Source organism: Nesoenas mayeri (genome assembly GCF_963082525.1).
Source record: "Nesoenas mayeri genome assembly, chromosome: Z".
NCBI lineage: Eukaryota > Metazoa > Chordata > Aves > Columbiformes > Columbidae > Nesoenas > Nesoenas mayeri.
In genome coordinates this window covers 59,731,530-59,755,663 of record NC_137542.1, presented here as the reverse complement: position 1 = coordinate 59,755,663, position 24,134 = coordinate 59,731,530, and the positions used below count along the sequence as shown (strand labels likewise).

The window sequence follows — 24,134 nt, the reverse complement described above, 5'->3', positions numbered from 1 at the left end:
CGGGTTGTCAGATGTGATTTTATATCTGTTGCCAGTGTTTGCATAGATTATAGAATTTAAAGTGAATTACCTTGTCATAGCTTCTCAGATATTTAGATCTTCCACTTACTTGTCAAGAACCAAAGGAAGTGATTATAAATCTGGTAAACTTTTTTTTTTTTTCTCTTTTATGCTGCAATTGTTATGTCTATTAAAATAGTACTAAACGAGTAGAGTACTGAGGAAAATAATCTCTCACTCTGTGTGTCTTTATATATATAAATATACTTGTATATAAATAACAACATTGAGCTACTAACTGATTTGAAATTTTGAAAAAAAGTATAAAGATCTAGAAATAAGTGACAAATGGGGCCAAGAGTAGCATGATAGATCATGCTTGGCTAGCCAGATATATTTTAATACATAACTAATTTTCTAGACCAAGGAAATGTAGTAGATTAATTGATCTAGACTTAAGGTTTTTGTTGTAATCTAAACCTAAAAGATATAATAAATTATTACTGAACAAGAGGCATGTTTAAAATGTAAATTACCAGGCCAAAAGGCAATGAGCCTAGTGGGCTTCTTAACGATGTTTCACATGACTCATGAGATTTCAGTTTTTCTTGTTTTGATGGCAGCATAAAAAGTAGAAAGCTCTGATGAAATTTGGTGACAGTGCAGCACTAGGAGACATGTGGGGAAGACTGGGATATGTTGTAGTCATTATAAAGGCAGATTTGAATTTAGGATGTGTTTATTTAAAAGTGCTAATGGCACTGGATAAAACACTAGTAAAATCCCTCTGGAGTACTGGGGACAATTATTATTGTGGCTGTAATAAACCCAGATGTGAGGAGATGTACAGAAGGGTGGTGAGGAACGTTGCATCTAACAGCACAGAAACTGCAAGAGTTAACTTTATTGTGTTAACCAAGTAATTTGAAAGAAAGTTTTGACTTGGGCAGCCACAGGTGTGAAGTTCAGAGGAAAAAAAAATGCACCTGGGCATAAAGTGGAACTTCATCAGTTCAGCAATGGAAGGGTGTTGCTTCTAGCTGTGTGTTCAAAGTTCCTGTGTTCCAAGGTTATTTAATTGCCCTTATAGTGCAAGATCTCACTGAATTTCAGTCTTGTATTATTTCGTATAATTGAAATATTAAGTGCTGAGGATGCTATAAATGGAACATCTTTACGTGAAGCTCTAAAATCTTTGATACCTGATGAATATCTGATAGAAAATATCTGTATATTAACAGAATTGACCAACAGATGTGGAGGCATGTACTTCAGGCCCTTGAGAGTCCTCCATGCTAATGGTTTGAGTTGTTTATCAGTTCCAGCTGGACCTAACTATCTAGCAAAATTACTGCATCATTTAAAGTACAAAAATTGAAAATTAGCAAATAAAAAAAGAGAGATTGAATACTGTTGAAAATGGTATTTTCTTTTTAGCTTGATCATATAGATTTTGGTATGTCGGATACACTTGCAAAACAGTCTGGCAGCCTTCTATACTGCTTAGTGGTACCTACTGTTGTCTAATGTTGTGGCATTCAGAAATATGTAGAAAAAGAGCAAAATGAAAAGGCTGATTGGTTTACTTGGCTCACCTGTAAGACGTCATGTACTAATCGCTATCTTTTTAATAAATAAAGCTTACTTTAAAATTATTGTGGTGTTTATGGATAACCTGATATATCAGATGTGTGAAATGGTTTACAACCCGATTTGAAGTGTCTATGTTGTGAAGGTTAAGTGTAGCTTTAATCAAAAAGGAAATATCCCAGCAGCAAAGCTACAAACTCTGGATTTAAGTACTACAGTAGAGGGAAGACTCCAGCATTAGGCACATTTGGTCTCAACATGTCTCATCTCCTACACAAGCAGACTGTAAGAAAGGATATGATATGAATCTGATTCCTCTCCTGCTTGTCAGAACCATGACCATTAAGAGCTGAGGACAAATGGAACATTCTTCTGTGCTTAGGATGCAGACTGCTGGGTTTTTGTGAGAATAATTTGAATTAACAAATCTCTATTTTTATGTGAGAGATAATATCCACATTTTGCAGGATGTCATGACAGTTGTCTATTAAATAACAATTCCCTATTGCAGAGTGATTTCAGCTGAGGGTACATCTCCAGAAGAGTGCTTTTAACTGTGTGCCATAGAAATTTGAGAAGTCTAAGAGGGCAGGGAGAGGGAAGACTTTTTAATAAGCTTTTGGGTTACAATGCAGCCAGGGATGCAAGATTCATGGGTCCCATGGCAGGAGGACAAGGAAAAGTTGAACCTGTATCCAGAATATAAGGCATTCATCTAGCACAGAGACAGGTATGGTTTCTCATCCTTTGGTCTCAAGATACTTAAGATATATTACATCAGACTGTAATTGAATAAAAACTAGAAATAACCTACAGACTAGAAACCACAGTCTTGCCACCTTACCTAAATTAATCCGTAAGTCACAGAAGTTATTGTGTCCTCATGGGAATCCACAATCCCCTCAGAATGAGAAAGGATCCTACCTACTCCTGCATCTGCAGCCTCATGGAGGGGTGCATGCCACCCCAATGCTCATGCAAAAGGAGGCTACCGTCTTTTCCTGTGTTCTTTGCACAAAACATCATGAAGACATTTCATATGCCTGTGTGTGTAGACTGAGGGACTTCAGTTTGTAGCTGAGCAGGATGCTTTGTGGGCCACATTCAAGACATCTCAAGGCTAGGTTTGACTCACTGTTGGGATCAAATACCTGGATTCTGTGTAGGTCACATCTGAGGAACCAAAGTAGGAAATTTGACTCTTGTCCATCATGAGCAACAAAAGAGGCAATTGCAAAAGTAATTTGATTAGCTTGTTTATAGTGAACAAAAGGACTACAAATATTTGGTGAAAGAAATTCCATGTTTTTAGTGGGATGTTTAGTGTCTGAAAAACATACAATTAATTATATTATTGCACATCTACCTCCTATAAAAAGCTTGTCTTAAAATGAAGAGAGCACTGTAAAGTCAAGTTGGCAGATATTTGAAGACAGGATGTTTTAATCCCAATTTAATTGTATGCATTTCACAATTTGGGAAAAGTAAAATAATTACTTTTATTTTTAAGAAAGGTTCAGGGCTTTTTGCCACTTTTATCATACAGATAATCCTATTATTTCAGTCTAATGACTACTCATGTTCAATAAGAACTGTATATGAATTGCAGATCCACAGTCTTTTTATGCTAGCAAACATCATGCAGCTTGTTCTAAAAAGAGAGGTGGAGACCATGTGTACTACTCTTTACAGCAATACTCTGAGTTGAACTGTTGTCATACCAATGATTCTTTAATGCTTTTCTTTAGATCCTGCTCTTTTAAAAATCAGAAAATCTGCTTAATACACTAACTTGCAATGTTGTCTTGGCAGCGATATGTCATGATGTTTTGGGAATAATAATCAATTCTAAATTGCCCTGTTGATGATTAACAATGAAAAAGGAGATGGAAGTGCCAGACAAAATGAGTGTTCACAGAGACAAGCTGCATCTTTCAGAATGAATAATACTTCTATTATTTTAATGAAGACAATGTTTATAGGATGACATGTATAAAAATGCAACACTGTTTCCCACTATTGCTGGTTTATTTTAAACCAGAACACATAAACAATAATTCTGCATTGAAGTGTGACCACATTCTATTTGGTGATGTTTTCTTTGGAAATTTAAGTGTCTTTTACTAGGAGAAGGAGTAGACAGAAAATGGATTTTGTGCAATATACAAATAAAAACAATCTGTTAGTAAATCTATAAATATATTCCCTTTGTTTTAGAAAACAACAGCAATTTAAAAACCTCTCTCAGTTGGGTGGCCTAAAATTGAAGGAAAATAAAATATCTAGTGTGGTCAAGGGGCGTTCTGTCAATTGGAACTCACACCCCTGCAGCATTCAGCCAATTAAAGTGGGATGCTAGGATTAGTAATCGATAGGTAAAATGCACTCTTACTCAACAAGTAGAAGAGCAAGAATGGTTAATTAATGGTGTTTCATTTCATCTCAAGGTGTGCAGAAACAAGAGGTGGTGTGTAAAAGGCTGGATGACAGCTCCATTGTACAAAACAACTACTGTGACCCTGACAGTAAGCCTCCAGAAAACCAAAGAGCCTGCAACACTGAGCCTTGCCCACCTGAGTAAGTCATTAATCACTAAGATGGACATGTGTTTTGCATAGGTAGAGAAGTCTTTGTAATCTATAATAAATCCTGTTGACCAAATGTGTATAAAATTCTTACCTAGTTTTATGGTCCTGTTGATTTATCAGACAGAATATTTGGGTTTGGTTTTTGATTTTAGTTTCAGTTGTGGAAAATACATACTTTGACCTAGAGGAGGCCTATTTTGACTGAGGATCAGTGGTGTTTAAACTACACAAAGCAGATCTTGTAATTAAAAAAAAACAAACAAACAAACTTTCCATAGATATTTACATTACATATTAAATGTTTGCTGTATTTTTAAGTATATTAAATGAAAATCTGGGTTGAAATGTTCACTTGAGAAATGGCAAATATAGAAACTGCTTAGGAGACCAAACTACTGGTAATAGTTTTGTCAAATAACTTTCTTTTCAGGATACTCATTGGTGTACAGTAATACTGTGTGCCTGTAGGATTAGATCCCTACTTGGTTACATCTATTTAGTCATAGTTTTAAAGATAGCTGCATGCTATAATAAAAAACACAGCAGCTCATTTGTTCAAGAATGAAACTTGGCAAGGACCTATAGCATAGCTTGGTCTTACTACAAAAACTGTTTAGAAAGAGTTGTGATATTTTACCCTAGAAAATAATTTCAGTATGTGCATAACTCCTTCTTACATTTTGAGACGAATAAAACTTGTGTAAAAAAGGAAAGAGTTACAACAGTTTATTGGTTCACAAGCTCTGAATAATTTAAGTTCGATGATAGTCTGTAGTTCTATTCTAATTGGACATGAAAATCATTAATGCTGATTACATGAAGATATTACACAATAAAGAAATACTGTGGTCTTTTCTAAGTGTCTCTTAGAAACTGTAAAATTGTAGCATGAGGGACATCAGGAGGAATGAGACAAGACTATAATGCATTAAAATCCCAACAGGTCTTCAGGAAGCCAGTATCTTCCTAGAATATCATCCACTTCTCTGGAGTGGTGACTGGTTGCAGGATGACAGAGCAGTGTCTTCCACAGGTACTCTACCTGTGTCACATACTGTACTCATTTGACATAAACAGAAGTGATTACACTGCTCTCACCTTGTGCATGTTTGAATGTTAATATAGTGTCTCACAAAGAGGTCAGATCATTGTCCCCACAGTCTATATGTAAATATATATTTAGCCTACAAGGATATGCACTTAGATTCTGTTTAGATAACACTGTTTAGCATGGCTAAAAGTGCCTAAACTCTCACACCATGTACCTGATAGCAGAACTTGCTAAGTGGTTGTGTTTGGTCAGTTCCTTTTTACCAAATGCATCTGTATCCCTTCTTTTGTGTGGCTTACCCAGTAACAAATTAGCACTTTAAAAAGTAATGTTAACATAGTTATTCCAAACTAGTTAATTTTTTTTTTTGCATTGGCATTATTAAAACAAAACAAAATAAAACCACACAAAAATACACCAAAACCAAGGAAAAACAAACAAAAACAGCCCACAAAGCAGGACACTTCTGCATTCTCCATCCAGTACAGCAGGGACATTGATGAATATGGTGAAACTCAAGTCATTAAGATTCAGGAACTGGGTAGTGTATATTAATCAGCATCTGATTTAATATATCAGAGCCCATGTCTACCTCCATTCTAATGTTGCCCACAAGATGAGCACAAAATGCCAGACACTTAAGGAAGGGTTCTTGATTTCTGATCGTGTAAGTAGTATAGAAGAAGGCTGTTCTAACTGAATGCCAGCTACATTATACTTGAGGTCCCTGAGCAGCAGAAAAGACTTTGTTCACAATATTTGGTTTGTTATTGCAATAAGTAACTCTTAAATTTCCATGTTGCAAGAAATTACACAGATAACACATAGTTCTGTGAATACTATAAATAGTACTGTCCTGTCAGACAGTATAAACATAAAAGGTACCTCAGAATGCACTTGAGTAAATCATAGAACCAACTAAAAATTCACACTTAGCCTCTCCAAAGCTCTGAAGACTTTCTAATTCCCCCTACTGTGGTAAAAATGTAGGTTTGGTATTGAAGAATCACAAATTAATTCTCTTGCACTGGGAAATTAATGACAGAATATGGCATATTTGTTTGCATCTCTGTATTGATCTGGCTTCATATTAGAATATATTACACATTCTGTAATATAAGAATGGCGTTTTTGCCATGTTGGTGACATGTGATAGCACACTAGCCTTCACCTTCATCCTTTGCAACGATGATTCAGGTGAGTGTATCTAATCGACATATGAAATATTGAAGACCAAATGTTTTCGACGATGTGAAGAGATATTTACAGTGAATTGAGCTGCATTAACTATTCATCAGTAGTAAAAAACAAACAAACAAACAAACATTATAGCCAGATTAACAGCTACATTAATCTCTGCGGCAGCACAAAATAATCTAAATATACTGTACAGTTCCTGACTTTTACTACATACATGCGAACACTCAGAAATTCCCTCTAGCAGCTATCATGCAATGCTTTAATATTTTAAAATATTTGTCAACATAATTTCTATGTGCTGAATTCTTGTTTTACTAGTGTTTGCTTCACTTACTCTAATAAATAATATTTTTCATTCCACTATAGTAGTTTATTAAAAAAATATAAATCTTTCATAATCATATGAGAATTAACTCTCAGAAAACCCAATTTTGAGACTGAATTATTTTAGAAAGGCAACCATCCTGGCTTTTAACTTGTGGTATAACCTACAGCAGTGGTTTCCAAACATTTCCAGTTGCAAACCACTTTCAGAGAAACAATTTCAGGCACATTCATTACGAATCTACTTATATAGCTGCAGTTTTTTTCAGACTTAACACTCCTTTCTAACTACTAGAGCCTAGACTGGAAATCACTGCTCTAGAAAAATACAAAGTAGTATTATTGCTGGAAGATAAGATTACAGTGAGGAACAAATTAAAATGCTCAGTAAAAAGACCCATAAGTTTCTACTTAATTTCACTGTGAATATGTGTATTGTTAACAGTGACTTAGGTTTCGTAATTTAAACTATTTGGATTCTGGGTTTGTGCAATTATCTATGGTTTCTGAAATGCATTAAGTCCTCTAACTTTTTTTTTATCCAGATGGTTTATAGGAGATTGGTCAGAATGCAGTAAGACCTGTGATGGAGGAATGCGTTCACGAACAGTTCTCTGTATCAGAAAGATTGGACCTTCTGAGGAGGAGACACTGGACAATACCAACTGTTTAACGCACCGGCCTATTGAAAAAGAGCCCTGTAACAATCAGTCCTGTCCCCCACAGTGGGTCGCTTTGGACTGGTCAGAAGTAAGAAAATTTTGCCGTGTTTGCTCATTGGTAGTAGTGGAGACAAGAGCTCTGCCATAGAATATTAGTACGTTTTCAATCAGTGCTTGCTAAGTCAAACATTAATAAGAAATTCAAAACTTCATAGATTTAGTATAAAAGTGTTTGGGTTTTTTTTCTTTGTTATTTACTTCTATGTTGTTAGTTCTGTTGTTTTGTCAAATGATTCTGACCTGTTTTGATTAAATGTAGTAGAAATATAGTAAAAACCAAAATAGATTAGTAAAGTAGTACAAAAACCCAGTGAAACAAAAAAGTCTTTAGAATAGCTGTTTGATGTGCGATAATAGTCTCATAGAAAAAAGCAATTTCCATTTCCTTTTTTTTTGAATAAGCAAATAGCTGGAGAGTAGAGCTGATAGGTTTGGAATATCAGAAACCACAATAAACTGCGCTTTTTTTTTCTGCTGAAGTAACCATACTGATGTAAAACATCACTGTTCTTAACAACATACCTCAAGAAGCAGACTTGAAAATTGGTATTCTCTTTATTAAAGAACATTTTTCATTAAGAATGGCAGGCTTATACTGTACCTTATACTGATTCAAGTATTAAATTTGAAGAATGTGAACCAGTGCAGATGAAAGGAAAAGCAGATACATTTGAATGGGACTGCATCATATGCACATCAGAGTGCAAAAATGTCATTATGCTTTTTCACATCCTTGCTCTCCTGGACTCCCACCTCACCGCAATTTTTATCTCAAAGTGCGCTATGAAGTACCTATGAGTTAGGATATCTTGAGTTTCCATGTCTGTGTCCTCACTGTCAAATGCAGCCATATCATACAAGGGATGTCATAAATTGATTACACTATGTTTTAAAGTAATTTTGGGGGTTTGTCCTACTTCTTCTTGGAAAACTATATTTCTGAATTTCAGTCTTTTAATTGCAAGTGTTCTAATGTTTTAGTTTTATGCCAGTTTATACCTGTTTACTTCTGTTATCTGAAACAGTCCTCCTTCCTTTCCAGCTATTTTTCATGAGAAAGGAATTAATCTTGATCACATTCTGCTTTTATATTTCAATTTGAAGTTGTCTTTTTGAGAATAAATGACTAGAGTTAATGTATATATTATCCCAGAGGTTTCACATGTGCCTCATTTGTTTCCTGCCTCAATTATTATGTCCTCACGGTTGTCCAGTTCTTTCTGTAGAACATACCTCTGTAGCATCAAGGTCAGTTAGTCACCTGTCCTATCTGCTAATTTCAGTAATTTTAGAAATACTGAAAAACTGAAATATCATTAAATAAACTGTAAAGAAATATTAATCAGATCAGTCCTATGACTGATCCTAGAAGGTCATTGTTATCTCCCTTTCAAATACTTTACTGAAGCCCAAGCAGGTTACAACTGTCCTACTTCCTTTGTCTAAAAACATTGAAGGAGACTCTAAGAATAAACTGAGATGATCTACCAGTGATACACCCATTAGTAGTGTACCCCATATTCTGTGTACTTGCTTGCCTTTCACAACAATCTTTAGTTCAAAGTAAATTATAAATCACCAGATACCATAAAGAAGTTTTAAAGTGCCTGTAGTTGCATAGATCTCTTCTGTACACAGATACTTTTAGCTCTTAAAGTTGTTAGAGTCTCTGGAAACTGAAAGCATAAAGAAGGAAGGCTACTAGCATCACTGTGAGCACTCATAGAAGTGACAAGAACAACTTTTACCATAATTTGTTAATACAGGTAATATACTTCACTAAATCACGGAATGGTTGAGGTTGGAAGGGACCTCTGGAGGTCATCTTGCCCAGTTCTGCCCTGCTCAAGCAGTGTCCTAGAGCCAGTTACCCAGGGCCATGTTCAGACAGCTTTTTGATATCTCCGAGGATGGAGACTCCATCCTCTATTAGTTAGTAATAGTCTGAGCGTTATGGTAGTACTTAAAGTAGTAATGTCTGTGTGTTAAATTACAATGCTCTGAGCTGCTGTGGAAGCTGCTGCTGTTCATCTTACTGCCTTCTATAATCTCCATTTGTTCTTCCTAGCTCAAGAAACTAGTTTATTTGAACAAAAGAAAAATGTCATTTTGCTGTGCTGTCCAGCTGGTTTTGTTCTGTAAGGAATTACGAACAGAATGCCATTTCATTTAGCTTTTGTATCAAAGAAAAATATTCTGAAACATAATGTGAATTTCTGATATTTTTTGTTTTCATTAATTTATAAGACAGATGCTTTTTCTTATATTCTGAATTTCCTCTTAATTATACCAGGTTTTGTTAATAATCCACCATCATAAAACAGATAGTCATTCCCAGACTAAACCTCAATCTATCTCTAGTTTTCTATCTTTTTGAATCAGTTTTATAAAAAGTTGTCAGCTTTATATCCTGAAACCTTTAGAAAAGCAGTTTCTTTCAGTGGCTTTTCTTGGTGTAGATCAGGACCTGAAGAAACCTGGAAATGGCACAGTGAATCTTGAGGTGTGTTTTGTTCTACATGCAGGACAATATTTTTTACTCCACTGTTAGCCAGCATTTCATGAAAGAAGTAGGGCAACAAAATCAAGGCAGAAAAGGTACTCAGTGGTCTTTGTCCCTACCTGAAAAGGTGCAGTCTATTCCAGCCCTTTGAAAATTAATCTGACTTGGAGCAGAACAGAAAGGAGTGAAAAGGAAAGATGGATGAGTGGGAAGGGATGCTCAGTTGAAGACTCCATCATTGTGGCATTGATAGGTTGTGAGCATCCATTATCATAGCACTTTATTTCTGATTGTAATATCTAGGCATCATCTCAGTACTAGCAAACTATATTATCCATGTGACAAGTTATAGAGTCATAGATACATGTTCCCCCTATGCCTCCTTGAGACATTGCTCACTAAGACGTTGTCCTTAAAGTTGTCAGCACTGCCACCAACGTTAAGAAGCTTGAAGAATTTTTTAACCCATCATATCCAGCCTTTATACAGAAAGAGCATGTTACAATTTTGAAAAAAATAATTATAAGATAAATGAATTATTCAAACTCTGCTGAGCTTCTGGTTGTGATGATGCTTAATCAGGATTGTGAAAAAGTGCCAACTTATTTCTGGTATGAATTTTGCCTGGTGTAGCTTGGAAAACTTTTTGACTTACGATACCATTTACATATAACAAGGTTTTTTTTTTTTTTCTGTTCAGCATTTCCAGAAATATAATATATTAAAGTTCATATCGTAGTATACATAAAACCATTTTTATATATGTATTTATATGATTTTCTGACAGAAGCATTAAAATGAAAACAAGAGTGGCCTCAGAAAGTGAAGAGTTGAATACTGCTTCCATTGAAAACAATGGCAAACCTTGCTACTTTCCTCTGGAATGCAAGTTCCAAAGTTTTGTTTTGATACTCAATATAAGCAGTATGTGAAACAAGTTAAACCATTAACCATTAACACCATTAGCACTCTTTTATATCCTAATGTACTTCTTGAGCATTAATGTATTGTAGTTACATATTTTTTAGTCTTGAATGATAATTAACAAGAAGTTTTTTCTCTTTTCAGTCAGAGAAATGAGAACATTTTGTTAAATATAGAGATTAAATCAAGTCCTTAAGAGAATGTAGAAGTGCTTTTATGAAATAGTAATTAAAGCTAACAGTGTCTTGCACAGTGGAATGCAGTTGTTCTCAGGTAATGTCAGTTTTGCCATAAATTTTTTCACACTTAGTGGTTGTTGAGCTCTGACTGAATTATGCTGCCCACAACAAATTAATTCTTTCATATTTTTCCAGATAATAAGCTGGCAAAAAATAATCTAAGGATTTCTTGAGAAGAGCCTTATCAGACAGGCACATGTAATTTGCATTCAGATTACCTTTAGTCATGACTTCCACTGAGTCAAAAATTCTAGAATCATGCAGCAATGGTAGACACTGTTTCCTGTTTTAATTTGTCTGGGTATTTTGTCTTGCATTTGCTCTGGAGACTTTTTTTTTTTTTTTTTAAATTCTACTAATGCTTTTTATTTTTGGGGATTCAGTATTGTTGTAGGCAACCTATTTTGTTACTTCACTTTCATTTTGGAGGATGGGGTGTAGTCCATCTCATTTAGTGGCATTTTGACTATGACTCTGAAAAATTGTTGGTTTGTTTTTAAGGGATGTTGTTTTCTTCTGATACTAGTAGCTGAAAGATTTTTCTCAGATGGCAGCTTAAACATAGATACAGGAACATGTCTTCAAGCAGGACTAGAAAATGCATGCACTGAAACTCAAATTTTGATCCTCAAACTCTTGCTTATTTGCTAACACATTCTAGAGATTATGAAACAGCATAGACACATTGGACTTTGACGTTTTTGACAAGATCCTTTCAACCTTGTATCTTTTCTGTTTGTTTTTGACAGAATGTTCAGTCACTGAGAAGAGATTGAGTGCAAGTTATTTTTGTAGCACTCAGATACTAATTCTAGTTCCTGCTTAAAAGGAATGCATTTTACATGAAATAGTTGTGGAAGAAAACACACACAACATTCCATGGAGTTTGGATCAGAACTGAGGATTCAATGAACATGATGCTGAAGACCGCATGTATTTGTTGTCATTTGGTTTTGGTCTCCATTTAGTGTTAATATTCTTTTTGCAGTGCAGCTAGAGAGAGAGAGAGATCTCTTCTCTTGCTTTGTTCCCCAAGCTTTCCAGTAGACAGGTACTTAGGGTACACAGGATTTGGGGTTGAAGGCCCTTCAGTATGAGGACAATTGAACCTAGCTATTCTGTATCAGAATTCTGAACACTAAGCTACAGTAGATCAGGAAGTGGTACCTTGGTAGGGAAGGATAGCATAGCATAGCATAGCATAGAGAAAGAAAGGTTGAATTTTAGGGAAAGTGGTTATATACCCATTTTGCAGTTCCAGACTATAAATTCCAAATAAACTCCCATCTCTTTGCAGCCCAGTTTAAGATCCTAAATCTAAGTAGAGGTAAGTTTTAGGATAATTGTGTCGATTCTGTGTTGGCTAGTTTAGTTTAGTTTGACTGAAAGATCTTTTTTTGACGTGTATAAATACAGATATATATATATATATATGTATACACACACACCTTTACGTATGTATAAGGAATATTGGTACCTTCAATAGTGCTGTGGAACTGTTTTAAAGTTTCTTTAAGTTAAGCTAAGATGCTTCGTAATTAGGCATACAACAGTGAAGTTTGGATCACTCAAGTAATTTTTTTGAAAGTTAATCTTAGGTGATGTTTGGTTTTTTTGTTTGGGTGTTTTGTTTTGTTTTTTTTTACTAATTATATACTCACCCATTTTGGATGTGTGGAAAACCTCTGGTGTGCAACCTCTCGAATGTTTCTCCAGTTCCACAAAGTATTATTTCTCAGGCAGTTTTGTCTCTACAGCTGCTTTTCTATGAAAGGCAGTTCCACTCTTGACAGGTTTAGCATAATCTGCATGTAAGGTTTATGCTATCAAAAACTGATTCTGGGCCAAATACTTCAGATTTGCTTACAGGATAAAGGTTAATATACCAACTCTGCTTGCAAAACGTCCTGGTCAGATGCTAAAGAGGGACTGATTTGGGGAAGGTCTCAAGTTTTAATTTTGTTGGCATTTATCTGTTCCCCGTTCTGCAGTTGTGCTAATATAAATTAAATGACAGTTAACAGTCAATAGCAAAAAGGAAGGAGAAGAGGAGGAACCAGTGTGAAGAAAGAGAAGGAAAAGCAGAGGTCATCAGACCTTACTGTCAAATCACTCTTTGATTATCTGCTTGCTCTTAGAACGAGCAGAGGAGTGATAAAAGGAGCAAAACCAAGAACTGTGTGAAAACAGAATTAGAGTTTAAATAGAAAAGGAGACAAAAGCATGCATCAAAAGAGAGGATACAGTATTTCTGTCTGAACAGTCTGGTTTCTGTGGAGTTGAGTAAAGCATTTATCCTCCCATATGTTTTTTGAGGAAAAAATGTGTTCATTGTAGCTTAGTTGTCTGTAAGTGAGGTGGAAAAAGACTGTACTAAGGTCATATATGAAGAACAGAGAGTTGAACTTCTGGTTTCTGAAATGCATACTCAAGTTTGTTTCATGATTGCGCTGCATGTGGCAGACCTTACTACTTTGCAGCAAAGCACTTTTCTTAAACCTAACCTAAAGGCTCTTAGATATAAGAGTAAATAGTAACACCGTAGCCTAAATATGAATAGCAAAGAAAATCTACTTCTATGAAATTAACAATTATAAAAACTTGAACTTCATAATATTTGTGTTTCTAGACATTTTAAAATTATAATTATCATCTTGGGGAAATTGTGATTATAGTTTAACTGTAAGACCATAAACACATTCTTCTGTTTTCCATAACAACATTTTTGACACTTTATTGACTTTTTACAGAGATTTCATTATTTATTTATTCGTGTCAATATTTTTTTCAGTGCACACCGAAGTGTGGCCCAGGATTCAAACACCGAATTGTTCTGTGCAAAAGCAGCGACCTTTTAAAAACTTTTCCAGCTGCTCAATGCCAAGAGGAAAGCAAGCCGCCAGTCCGCATCCGATGTAGTTTAGGCCGATGTCCTCCTCCTCGCTGGGTTGCAGGAGACTGGGGACAGGTAAGATAGTTCATTTAAGTATTTATCGCTGTTAGTCTCCTACTCATTAGCACCTTTTCAGGATAAGATGTTGCTGGAAATGGATAGGAGATGCTTTTGTCTGAGTCATGGAAACTATCTCACTCTGTCTCAGTTTGAAATGTGATTCTGAATGACAGTTGTCTGCTAAACTATAAAGGGTTTGCTGACAGCAATCTAATTTCTACTTGACGAATTCCTTCATGCATTTTAAAAAAAAATAAATAGTCCTTATTACAGTATTTTTGGAAGGGGATTTTGGGATACCACAATGTTGCAAGGTTTAAAATTTTTAAAAATGTGTTTAACTTCCTTAACAAACATGATGGAAATACAAAGGCCATTCCTATTTTAGTAAGAGAGATATATGTAGCCACCCAAAAATCTTCAAGATCTATCAAATCTTACATAAAATAGTCTGAATTACCAGACAGGGAGCAAAATTATTACGTGACAGGCTGAATAGTGCTGCTGTTTCTAAATACAATATACTGAGTTTCCTTCTTTGTGTTTTTATGTCTCAATTATGATTAGTGGCCTGGTTTTAAAACAATAAATGGATATTTCACTTTCTGAGTTCGCCGAGTAGTTTTCCACTAATAAAAATAAAACACTTTAGCTTAACTAGCCAAAGGACAGCCATTTGTGGCAGTGCAGTCTAAGTGACTGCTCCTTTATGGTAGTTTTTCAGTTGCACTTTCGTCTTAAATTGATACTGTGCTAAAACCACTATAGAGATTAAAAATGTTTTGAAATAACAAATTATTTTTGTTTGAAATATAGTTTTCTTTTTCCTTAAAAAAAGTCCTGTAGGAGATTTGACTTCTTGATTGCCTTAGTTTTTCTTCTTTATTCTAAAATGATTATTTCTCTCTTGAAAACATGCACTTAAGTTCAGATATGATATATGAAATACTGTAAATTATAGTCTTATACCTTAAATCTGTGCTACTCAGGGAGCCAATATTACATTGTGTTTTGTTTTCTTTGAAAGACAAGTGCTCAGGTATGCTGTCAAAATCCCAAATTTCTAAACAATGTTATGAAAACTATTTTCTGTATTAACCAAATATTTTCAGATGCCTGTCTTCTTTAAAATGTGTGCATGTGTACTTTTCCAAATTGCTTTCCTATTATCTTGGTGTATATTTTAAAATTGTATCCAAATTGTTTTACCTTTTTATCTTTCTTATTTTTAGTGTTCTGCACAGTGTGGTCTTGGGCAACAGATGAGAACAGTACAGTGCCTCTCATACACTGGACAAGCATCCAGCGAGTGTCCAGAAACACTTAGACCTCCATCAATGCAGCAGTGTGAAAGTAAATGTGACAGTACTCCCATTTCCAACACAGAAGGTAAGCTTGCCATCTTAATAGAATATATTCTGGAAGGAGTAATGCAACACAGTCAGTATTACTACATTAATTTATTAGTAATAATTTACATGATGTCATCTCTCAGCCTGTGAGTGATTTTTTTTACAATTATTTTCAAATTAGTTGTCAACAAAAAACACAATGCAGATGCTTTGTTTAAAAAAAAAAAAACACTGTTAAAGTGTAAGGCCAAGTCATGAACAAAATACTATTGTTTTGTGTCATTAATTTTCCAGTCTCTTTATTGGTTCAATGGAAATGTCTGTAGTAGCAGCGGGTGCATGATATGCTTCTCATCCACTGACTTTCTGCCTGCTCCATTAGTGGTTAACATAACAACGTAGTGGCAAAAATACTTAATTACATGGTCATTGAAAGACTGGGTCCACAGATTTAATGCTACACTGTGCTACAAGCCTATTCTTACACTTTGACCTACTTGTCAGATTCTTCTAATTAACTTCTAATTTCTTGGATTTGTAATGCCTGTTTGAAAGAATTACAGTATTTTTTACATGATACAGTCTACTTGTTCATCACAACGTATTTTTACTAGAGGATATACTAGATAATCATGTAAAAATAAGCTTATTGTGAAAGGTTCCAGATCTGAACTCATAAATTGTCCAAGAAAACCTATTAAGAAATTATGTCTTCCAAGTAGAATTAGAGGGTCAAGCAGTAAAATTAAAAACAAAAACAAAAAAACCCACAACCTTATTGATTGTAAAAAAAAAAATAGAATAGTTGCTCACAGGAAGAATAAATTTTGTATAGGGAAAAGGAATTAAAAAATTACTAAAATGTACAAGTCCAAAAATCAGGAAATTTTCCATGGCAACTATAGGTCTTTTAAAACAATTATTCCCTAAGTTTTGACAACTTGACTATGACATCACTAATGCTACTCCTTTTAATATATCTTATCTCTGTGTAGTGTATAATAGAGTATCTTTTACACAAGTTCTCCAACTACATTGAAGTTTAATATCCTAGTTATATGGAATAAGGACTATGAATTTACATTTTTTTTTAAAAGGCAAACTTATGCTACAGTTTACCCCGATTTGTTGGTCATTCAGTACCTACGGTATCCCTTCAAGTTCTCACCATAGACTTCAAGTTGTCATAAAAGTCTCTCAAATTGAGAAGTCTGGGATGAAATGTGAGCATACTGGTCTTCCAAGAAATACACTGATGATTTAATGTTTGAGCACCATAATTTACAGTATTGAAGCTTTATTTTTAAATAGGGCTTATCATCCCATGTTGTTATTTGAAAAACATCTTTGTAATACAATTTTCCTTATAATTTTAATTCTCATTTTTCTGTTTAGTACTCTCAAGCAATCTTTATATGATGATTTTCAATCTAGGAAACTTTCTACCCTTTAAAGCTTGAAGGCTAAATGATATTTTATTTCCAAACATAGATATTGTCTATTTCCAAAGGAAGGAAGGCAATAAAATACTTATTAAGTGGGCATGATTTAGTCCCAGTCTCCTCTTAATTTCAAGATGATGAGACCATGTTGTTATTTATAGTAATTATGTTAGTAATTCTTCAATATTATCTGGAAAATAAGCTAATCTCCCATAGATGACTACAGTCAGGGGTCTTCTGTATGTCATCTGTGTACACTGGATAGCCATGGACTTCTTAACAGTGGAGCTGTGCAGGGTAACAATGAAAAGTAAGGCTGTTGATAATAGCAGTTTTCAAGGACCTACATCTTCACTGGAAAATTTTTGGGTTCCACAAATAAGAAATGTTGAAAATCACTTACATAGTATTCCAGATGGACTTCAGCTCTCTGGCCTGCACTCTGAGTTGGCTGGGCATGAGCCAGCTGCTTACTGACAGCCATGAAGCCTCATTAGCACAGTTAGGAACAATCAAGATATAGCAGTTAATTCCAACAGATACAGTTCCCACCACATTGCCACTTAGCACCCCATTTTTGTTTATATCCCATGTTGAAGGTATTTGCTGGAAACCACTGATTATTTGTTAGTGATTAAGTGGCTTAAATGACTTAAAAGTGTAATCTCAAAGTTCATTTAGCAATTTAATATACATCCTTTCAGAAGAACCTTGTTACAATTACAGAATCGTGGAATTATTTTGTTTGGAGAAGACATTTAAGATCATTGACTCCAACCCTTAACCTAACACTGCTGAGTCCACCTCTAGTCCATGTCCCTAAGAGCCTCAGCTACATGTCTTTTAAACACGTCCAGGGATGGTGACTCCACCACTTCCCTGGGCAGCCTGTTCCAATGCCTGACAACCCTTCCCATGAAGAATTTTTTTCTAATATCCAAACTAAACCTCCTCTGGTGCAATTTGAGGCCATTTCCTCTTGTCTTTTCACTTGTTACTTGGGAGAAGAGACCAACACCCTCTATGCTATAGCCTTCTTTCAGGTAGTTGTAGACAGTGATAAGGTCTCCCCTCAGCCTCCTTTTCCACAGGCTGAACAGCCCCAGTTCCCTCAGCTGCTCCTCATCAGACTTGTGCTCCAGACCCCTCATCAGCCTCACTGCCCATCTCTGAACTCTTTCCAGCACCTCAATGCCTTTCCTGTGGTGAGGGGCCCAAAACTGAACACAGGATTCAAGGTGGGGCCTCACCAGTGCTGAGTACAAGAGGACAATCACTTCTTCAGCCCTGCTGGCCACACTAGTTCTGATACAAGCCAGGATGCTGGTGGTCTTCTTGTCCAACTGGGCACACTGCTGGCTCATGTTCAGCCACTGTCAATCAACACCCTCGGTCCTTTTCCTGCAGGCAGCTTTCCAGCCACTCTTCCCTGAGCCTGTAGCACTGCCTGGGGTTGTTGTGACCCAAGTGCAGGACCCGACACTTGGCTTTGTTGAACCTCACACAATTGGCCTCAGCCTATCGATCCAGATGGTCCAGATCCCTCTGTATGGCCTTTCTGCCCTCCAGCAGATCAACATGCCCACCCAGCTTGGTGTCATCTGCAAACTTACTAAGGGTGCACTCAATCCCCTCATCCAGATCATTTATTAAGATATTAAACAGAACTGTCCCCAGTACTGAGCCCTGGGGAACACCACTCGTGACTGGCCAACAACTGGATTTGACTCCTTTCACCACAACTCTTTGGGCCCAGCCATCAAGCCAGTTCTTTATCCAGTGAAGAAAATGACCATCCAGGCCATGAGCTGCCAGCTTCTCCAGGAGAATGCTGTGGAATACAGTGTCAAACACTTTACTGGAGTCCAAGTACACAACATCCACAACCTTTTCTTCAGCCACTGCACAGGTCACTTTGTCATAGAATGATATCAGGTTGGTCAAGCAGGACCTGCCTTTCATAAACCCATGCTGACTGGGCCTGATCACCTAGTTGTCCTGCACATGCTGTGTGATGTCACTCAGGACAGTCTGCTCCATAACCTTCCTTGGCACTGAGGTCAGACTGACAAGCATGTAATTCCCCGGATCCTCCTTCTGTCCTTTCTTGTAGATGGGTGTCACATTTGCAAACCTCAAGTCAACTGGGACCTGCCCAGTTAACCAGGCCTGCTGATAAGTAATTGAAAGTGACTTATTGACCACCTCCACCATCTCCCCGAGTACCCTTGAATGGATCCCATCTGGCCCCATAGACTTATGTGTACATAAGTGGTGTAGCATGTCACCAACCATTTCTCCTTGGATTATTGGGGCTTCATTCTGTTCTCCATCCCTATCTTCTGGCTCAGAGGGATGGGTACCTGGAGCACAATGGATTTTACTATTAAAGACTGAGGCAAAGAAGGCTTTTAGCGCCTCAGTCTTTCTCTCATCCCCTGTCACTATGTTTTCCCCTGCATCCACCAGAGGGTGGAGATTCTACTGAGCCCTACTATTGTTGCCTATTCCAAAACTAGACAAAAAATTTGTCTTCAAGGTATTTTTTTGAAGTATTTCTTAAAAATATATTCTAATTTATACACATTTCAGAGTTGCTATTAAATACTGAATATTAGAAGCACTAACTATTTGCAAGAAAAATGTACATATATTGCACATTTTCTCTCTTAAAATAACATCTTAGACACAAAAGGAGGGGACATCTCTTGTGTTAGTAAAGTGTTAGCCTTTAAAGAGGGAGGCATATCTTTTCCAACATACTAGAGATGCTGGAAAACTTGTAAGATTTAAGAACTAACTAATCCTAAAGAACACAACTGATTTTGGAAAGGTAATACTTTCTCAGAAAGAAATATTTGAGTTCTGGTGTCCCCTTGTGAATGTATTTGTGAGAGGGGTGTACTGTGACTGTGCATTCGCTTTTGTCTCTCTCCAAGTGCAGTGGGATGTGAACTGTGTATCAGTATTTCGGAATCAGGGACGACATCTCTCAGAGCAAGGGTTCTGCCCCTCAAGACCACTGGTCAAGCAGAGCACATGTGCTGGCACACAGAGACTTGTCCCCATGCCACCTGGTAGCACTGCTTTGTGCTTTGAGCCCCACTGTGGGGCAAAGGCATCTCTAACAACAACTCACTGGTTTGCAGTGGGGCTAGACTTGCCGAGGGGATACCCTTCCCATTTCAAACCCCAGCAAGCAACCTGATTCCTATCACTTGCCAAACTCTAGTGCTTGCACCCTATAGAACCCATTCAGCAATTGCTGGACAACTAAATTTTGCTAACCCAAGATAAGAACATACAGGTTTTTGAGGGACCTTGAGCCACTCTGCAGTATAATGGTCATGTTGGTAAAGTTTAGAAGCACTTTCTTGGGGAAAGTATGGCTTGTTTACATAAAAGAAAAGTCAACATTTTTGGCATACAGAAATAGTAAAAGAAAGTTACAATATATCTTGTCAAATTTTACGTCTGCTTGGCTCTTAATTTTCTTTAAACTCTTCATTGGTGTCTTACAATATTGTAGATGGGGCTTTTGACAAGCTGCCACTGATGAGGGTAACATTACATTTGCTACTGGAAGTGAGCTACAGGCAGCATGTACTACACAATTTGAAATGTATTCAGAATTATTTTATTCTCTGAAGTGTATGTATGTCTGCTGAATCCAGACAGCTAAAGGCCTACTGAAACTTTGACTGAAAAACTGTTTTATCTATTTAAATATCATTTCAGTTTTCTTTTTATTTTGCATTATATGTCTCTGCAGTCTCTTTAGCTGAAGGCACAATGACATTTTGTGATTTTATTACTGTAACATGATACTTAATATCATAATATTGTCTGATCTAGCCACAAAGTTCAGGAAAGGAGAGTTTAATACATGCAGCTTACTGCAATTTATTAACATTAGTTTCTAGGAACAAAAAGGGCTCTGCTAAACCTCTTCCATTCAACCACAGTCCTATGAAGAATAGGCTACTTCATCAGCCACCATATTTATTTCAAAACTGATTTTTAAAACAGAAGTTGTGGGCAACTTCTGGAATATTGTCTCAATGCTGTCCAAATGACATTGGCTGAACAGCATCCAGTTTTAGTCAAGAGGAAGAATAACTTTAAGAACATGAAATATGATAATTTCAAATCCTACTTTTAGCAAAAATGCAGTTCGTGGCTTTACCTATGTTTAACTAATACGATGTGTATGAGGGTTATTTTTGCAACTGGGTGAACTTCTTACATCTTGTCAAGATCAAGTGAACCTTTTTATTCCTCACTTCATTAATATTTCACCATCTGTCTCTCTTATACTTCCAGTCTCCACAAGCATGAGGACCCAAAATATTTCTGAAAGGTATTTTGGGAAGAGTTTTTGAAACTCAGTGAAACACAGTGACCATGTGCTGCTGATAGATATGTCTATTTCAACAAGCTACCCCCGATGTCTTTTGTCCTGGCATTGAACTATGTTTCAAATTGACATTTAAAAAGTGAGAAAAATAATACATAAAAGATTGGGTAGGTAGAGTAAAAAATTATAGTAAAAGCACTATATCTGTGTTAATGAAATTACAGTTTAAATAATTTCATGACCTCTACTTATCTAGCTAAAAAACATCAATATTGCCATCATCAGAAATACTGTTCAGTACACACCCCTGAAGTTCAGCCTCACTAATGCTTTCCTAGGTTCAAATACTAAAGCTTGTCATCTGCATTTGTTAACTACAGTGTGCTTGCAGGATGAACTCACTGTCCATAACTACCTATTCCAGAGCAAAAATAATGTCCTAGGAGATTGTATGTAGAAGGAAGACAAATAGGAATAGCTGAAGGATTCTACATGCTGGTTGTGTTTGTTTCACTATTACTTTTTTATTTTCTCACCTGCTTGGTGTGTCTATTGTCTCTTTCATATTTGGCTTGCAGACATCTCGGAGTCAAGGATTATTGTTCTGTCAGGCCTTGGAGCAACAGCATCCAGACTTCCAGTCTTCACAGATACCAGTTCAATACAAAATATGATAATGGTCAAAGTGCTGCTAGTTTACCTCCTTTTTATTCATGTTTTGCTTATAGCTGGTTGTAATTTGAGAAAGATTGTAGGAGGAAGCCAGTATCAAATGCAGCCTTTAAACAGTAAAAACTTACAGCATTCACTGGAGACAAATTATTGTCTAATAAATTAATTTCATTCTTCCCATCACTTAATTTTTGTACTTTAAAGTTGTGGAGTTTACATTTTCACCATACACGTCTCTTCCATCTTCCTACACATGAAGCAAGGTTCCTTCCCAAAGTCATATTTTTATGTCAGTCTGGAAGGAACTGTGCAAATGCTTTTAACTAAAAATCCTGTATCAGGCGTTCTATCACAATACTCACTCCATTCAAAATGAAATCTGCGGTAGCAGCAGCTGAGCTGTAGAACCTGAGTGTACCCCTGAGCTCTCAGCTACAGCTGGTATCTCCAGCTATATTAGAATAAGAGCTGGTCATGGACCAAACTGTTCCATTCCCTATTCCCACCTTCTTTCTACAGACAAGAAGCTAAGCTAGAGGAGAGCCACAAGGTATTCAATAGTGTTCCTATAATGTACCCTCACAAGTCACTTTAGAAACAACCTGTGTGGGATGGAAAAGAAGGAATCCTTCCTCTGTGTGGTTGAATGCATTGTTTTCCCTTTCTGGGAGAGTTACCTGCTGATATGATAAGGGCTTGCTGAGCATATAGGGAAAACACGGCTACAAAATAAAACTCCTACATGTCTATTACAGGCATAAAATTGGCTTTCCCTCTTGCATAAGAGAAAGTATGAATGTGTGGAATCAAGCCTAAAGTACAATTCACCATTCAGTCCAGCCACCAAACTCACACTGTTACTGTTTTTATTTGTAACACTTTTTCTTCATCCCTGTTAGCTGCAATGCACATTCTGTTTCAAGAATTCTTACAAATGCAAAGGCATGGTACCAAATAGTGCGAATCATGTTAGATTTTGGATAACCTCTCATGGATGGATAAAATAACTCCTGAGAAAGAAGCTATAAAAGTATTGTAAGAAAAATGGTTCACATTTCCTAGCTGTCCAAAGTGATCATTTATCCCAATAAATGATAATTCTTCCAAGACAAAGTGGACACACTTGTAAATGTCTGGGAGAGAAGCCCTGCAAACATTTTAATGGCTTTTTAAAATATATTGTGTGCACTCAGCTGGACTAGAAAGAGAAGTTACAAAGAGGGCAAGGTGGATGGATATAGAAGAAGCATGTTAAATGTCAAATTTTCTCTGTACTTTAATTTTTCTTTTTTCTTTTTTTCTTTTTTTTTCTTTTTTTTTCTTTTTTTTTCTTTTTTTTTCTCCTTTTTTTTTTTTTTTTTTCTTTTCCCCCTTCTCTTTAATGCTCTTAACTATTAGAGTGCAAAGATGTGAACAAAGTGGCATATTGCCCACTGGTGCTGAAGTTCAAGTTCTGCAGTCGAGCATACTTCAGACAGATGTGCTGCAAGACCTGCCAAGGACACTGACCCACAGAAAGCAGAAGAATGTGCCTTGTTATTATCATTGTGGAAGAGTGTCCATCAAAGAGAGCCACACAGCGGAATGAGGTTGTCGTCCTTGCAAATGCATTACCCTGTGGAAAACGTAACCACTGGTCAGCCCCAGCTGACAGGATTTCAATATTATTTTAACTTCTGTGAAGTGGGATTTATTAATCCAAAGTGCTGGACACAGTATAAGGAGGGCATGCCAAATTGGAAAGATCCACAAAACACATATAGAATAGCTTACTGTGGAACATTTGTGTTCTTTTGACTAAATCCAATAGTCTGTTTACCTCCTTGGACCATTAAAATAATTTTTATTATGGACTTAGCAATGACACTGAATCCATTTGTATTTAAAACTGTTTAAAATGTAGCTGTTATGACTTGGTCTACTATGGAAGTAAAGAAGAATCAAAAAAATGTTAAGTCATAGCTTAAAAATGTTAACTATTTTATCTCATGACACAGCACCACAATTTAAATTATAAAATGAGCTTGGAAACGTTATTTAAGGAGCATAATTTTTTTTTTTTTTTAAAGTATTTTTCCTTCATTCCACCTAATTCTCTTTGGAGTAATCCATATTTCCTGAACACTGCTGTGAGCCATATATAAAGCTATACTAAATAGAACAACCATAAGGGACTTAGTTTTAAGAGGTGCAACAGTTATTGCAGTGGTGCATGAA

General features: G+C 36.2%; 1 protein-coding gene across 1 annotated transcript in view; it reads left to right on the top strand.

The window, feature by feature from the left end:
• ADAMTS6 (ADAM metallopeptidase with thrombospondin type 1 motif 6) overlaps positions 1-23,552 on the top strand; it is a gene marked incomplete at its 5' end in the record, with an annotated part of 141,756 nt that extends 118,204 nt beyond the window's left edge. Inside the window, 5 exons of the mRNA XM_080362255.1 lie at positions 4,038-4,167; positions 7,299-7,503; positions 13,933-14,109; positions 15,327-15,483; positions 23,316-23,552. Coding sequence (XP_080218381.1) covers positions 4,038-4,167; positions 7,299-7,503; positions 13,933-14,109; positions 15,327-15,483; positions 23,316-23,425 — 779 coding nt within the window. The 3' untranslated portion in view covers positions 23,426-23,552. The remainder of the gene's footprint in view (positions 1-4,037; positions 4,168-7,298; positions 7,504-13,932; positions 14,110-15,326; positions 15,484-23,315) is intronic.
• Between the last annotated feature and the right edge of the window lie 582 nt (positions 23,553-24,134).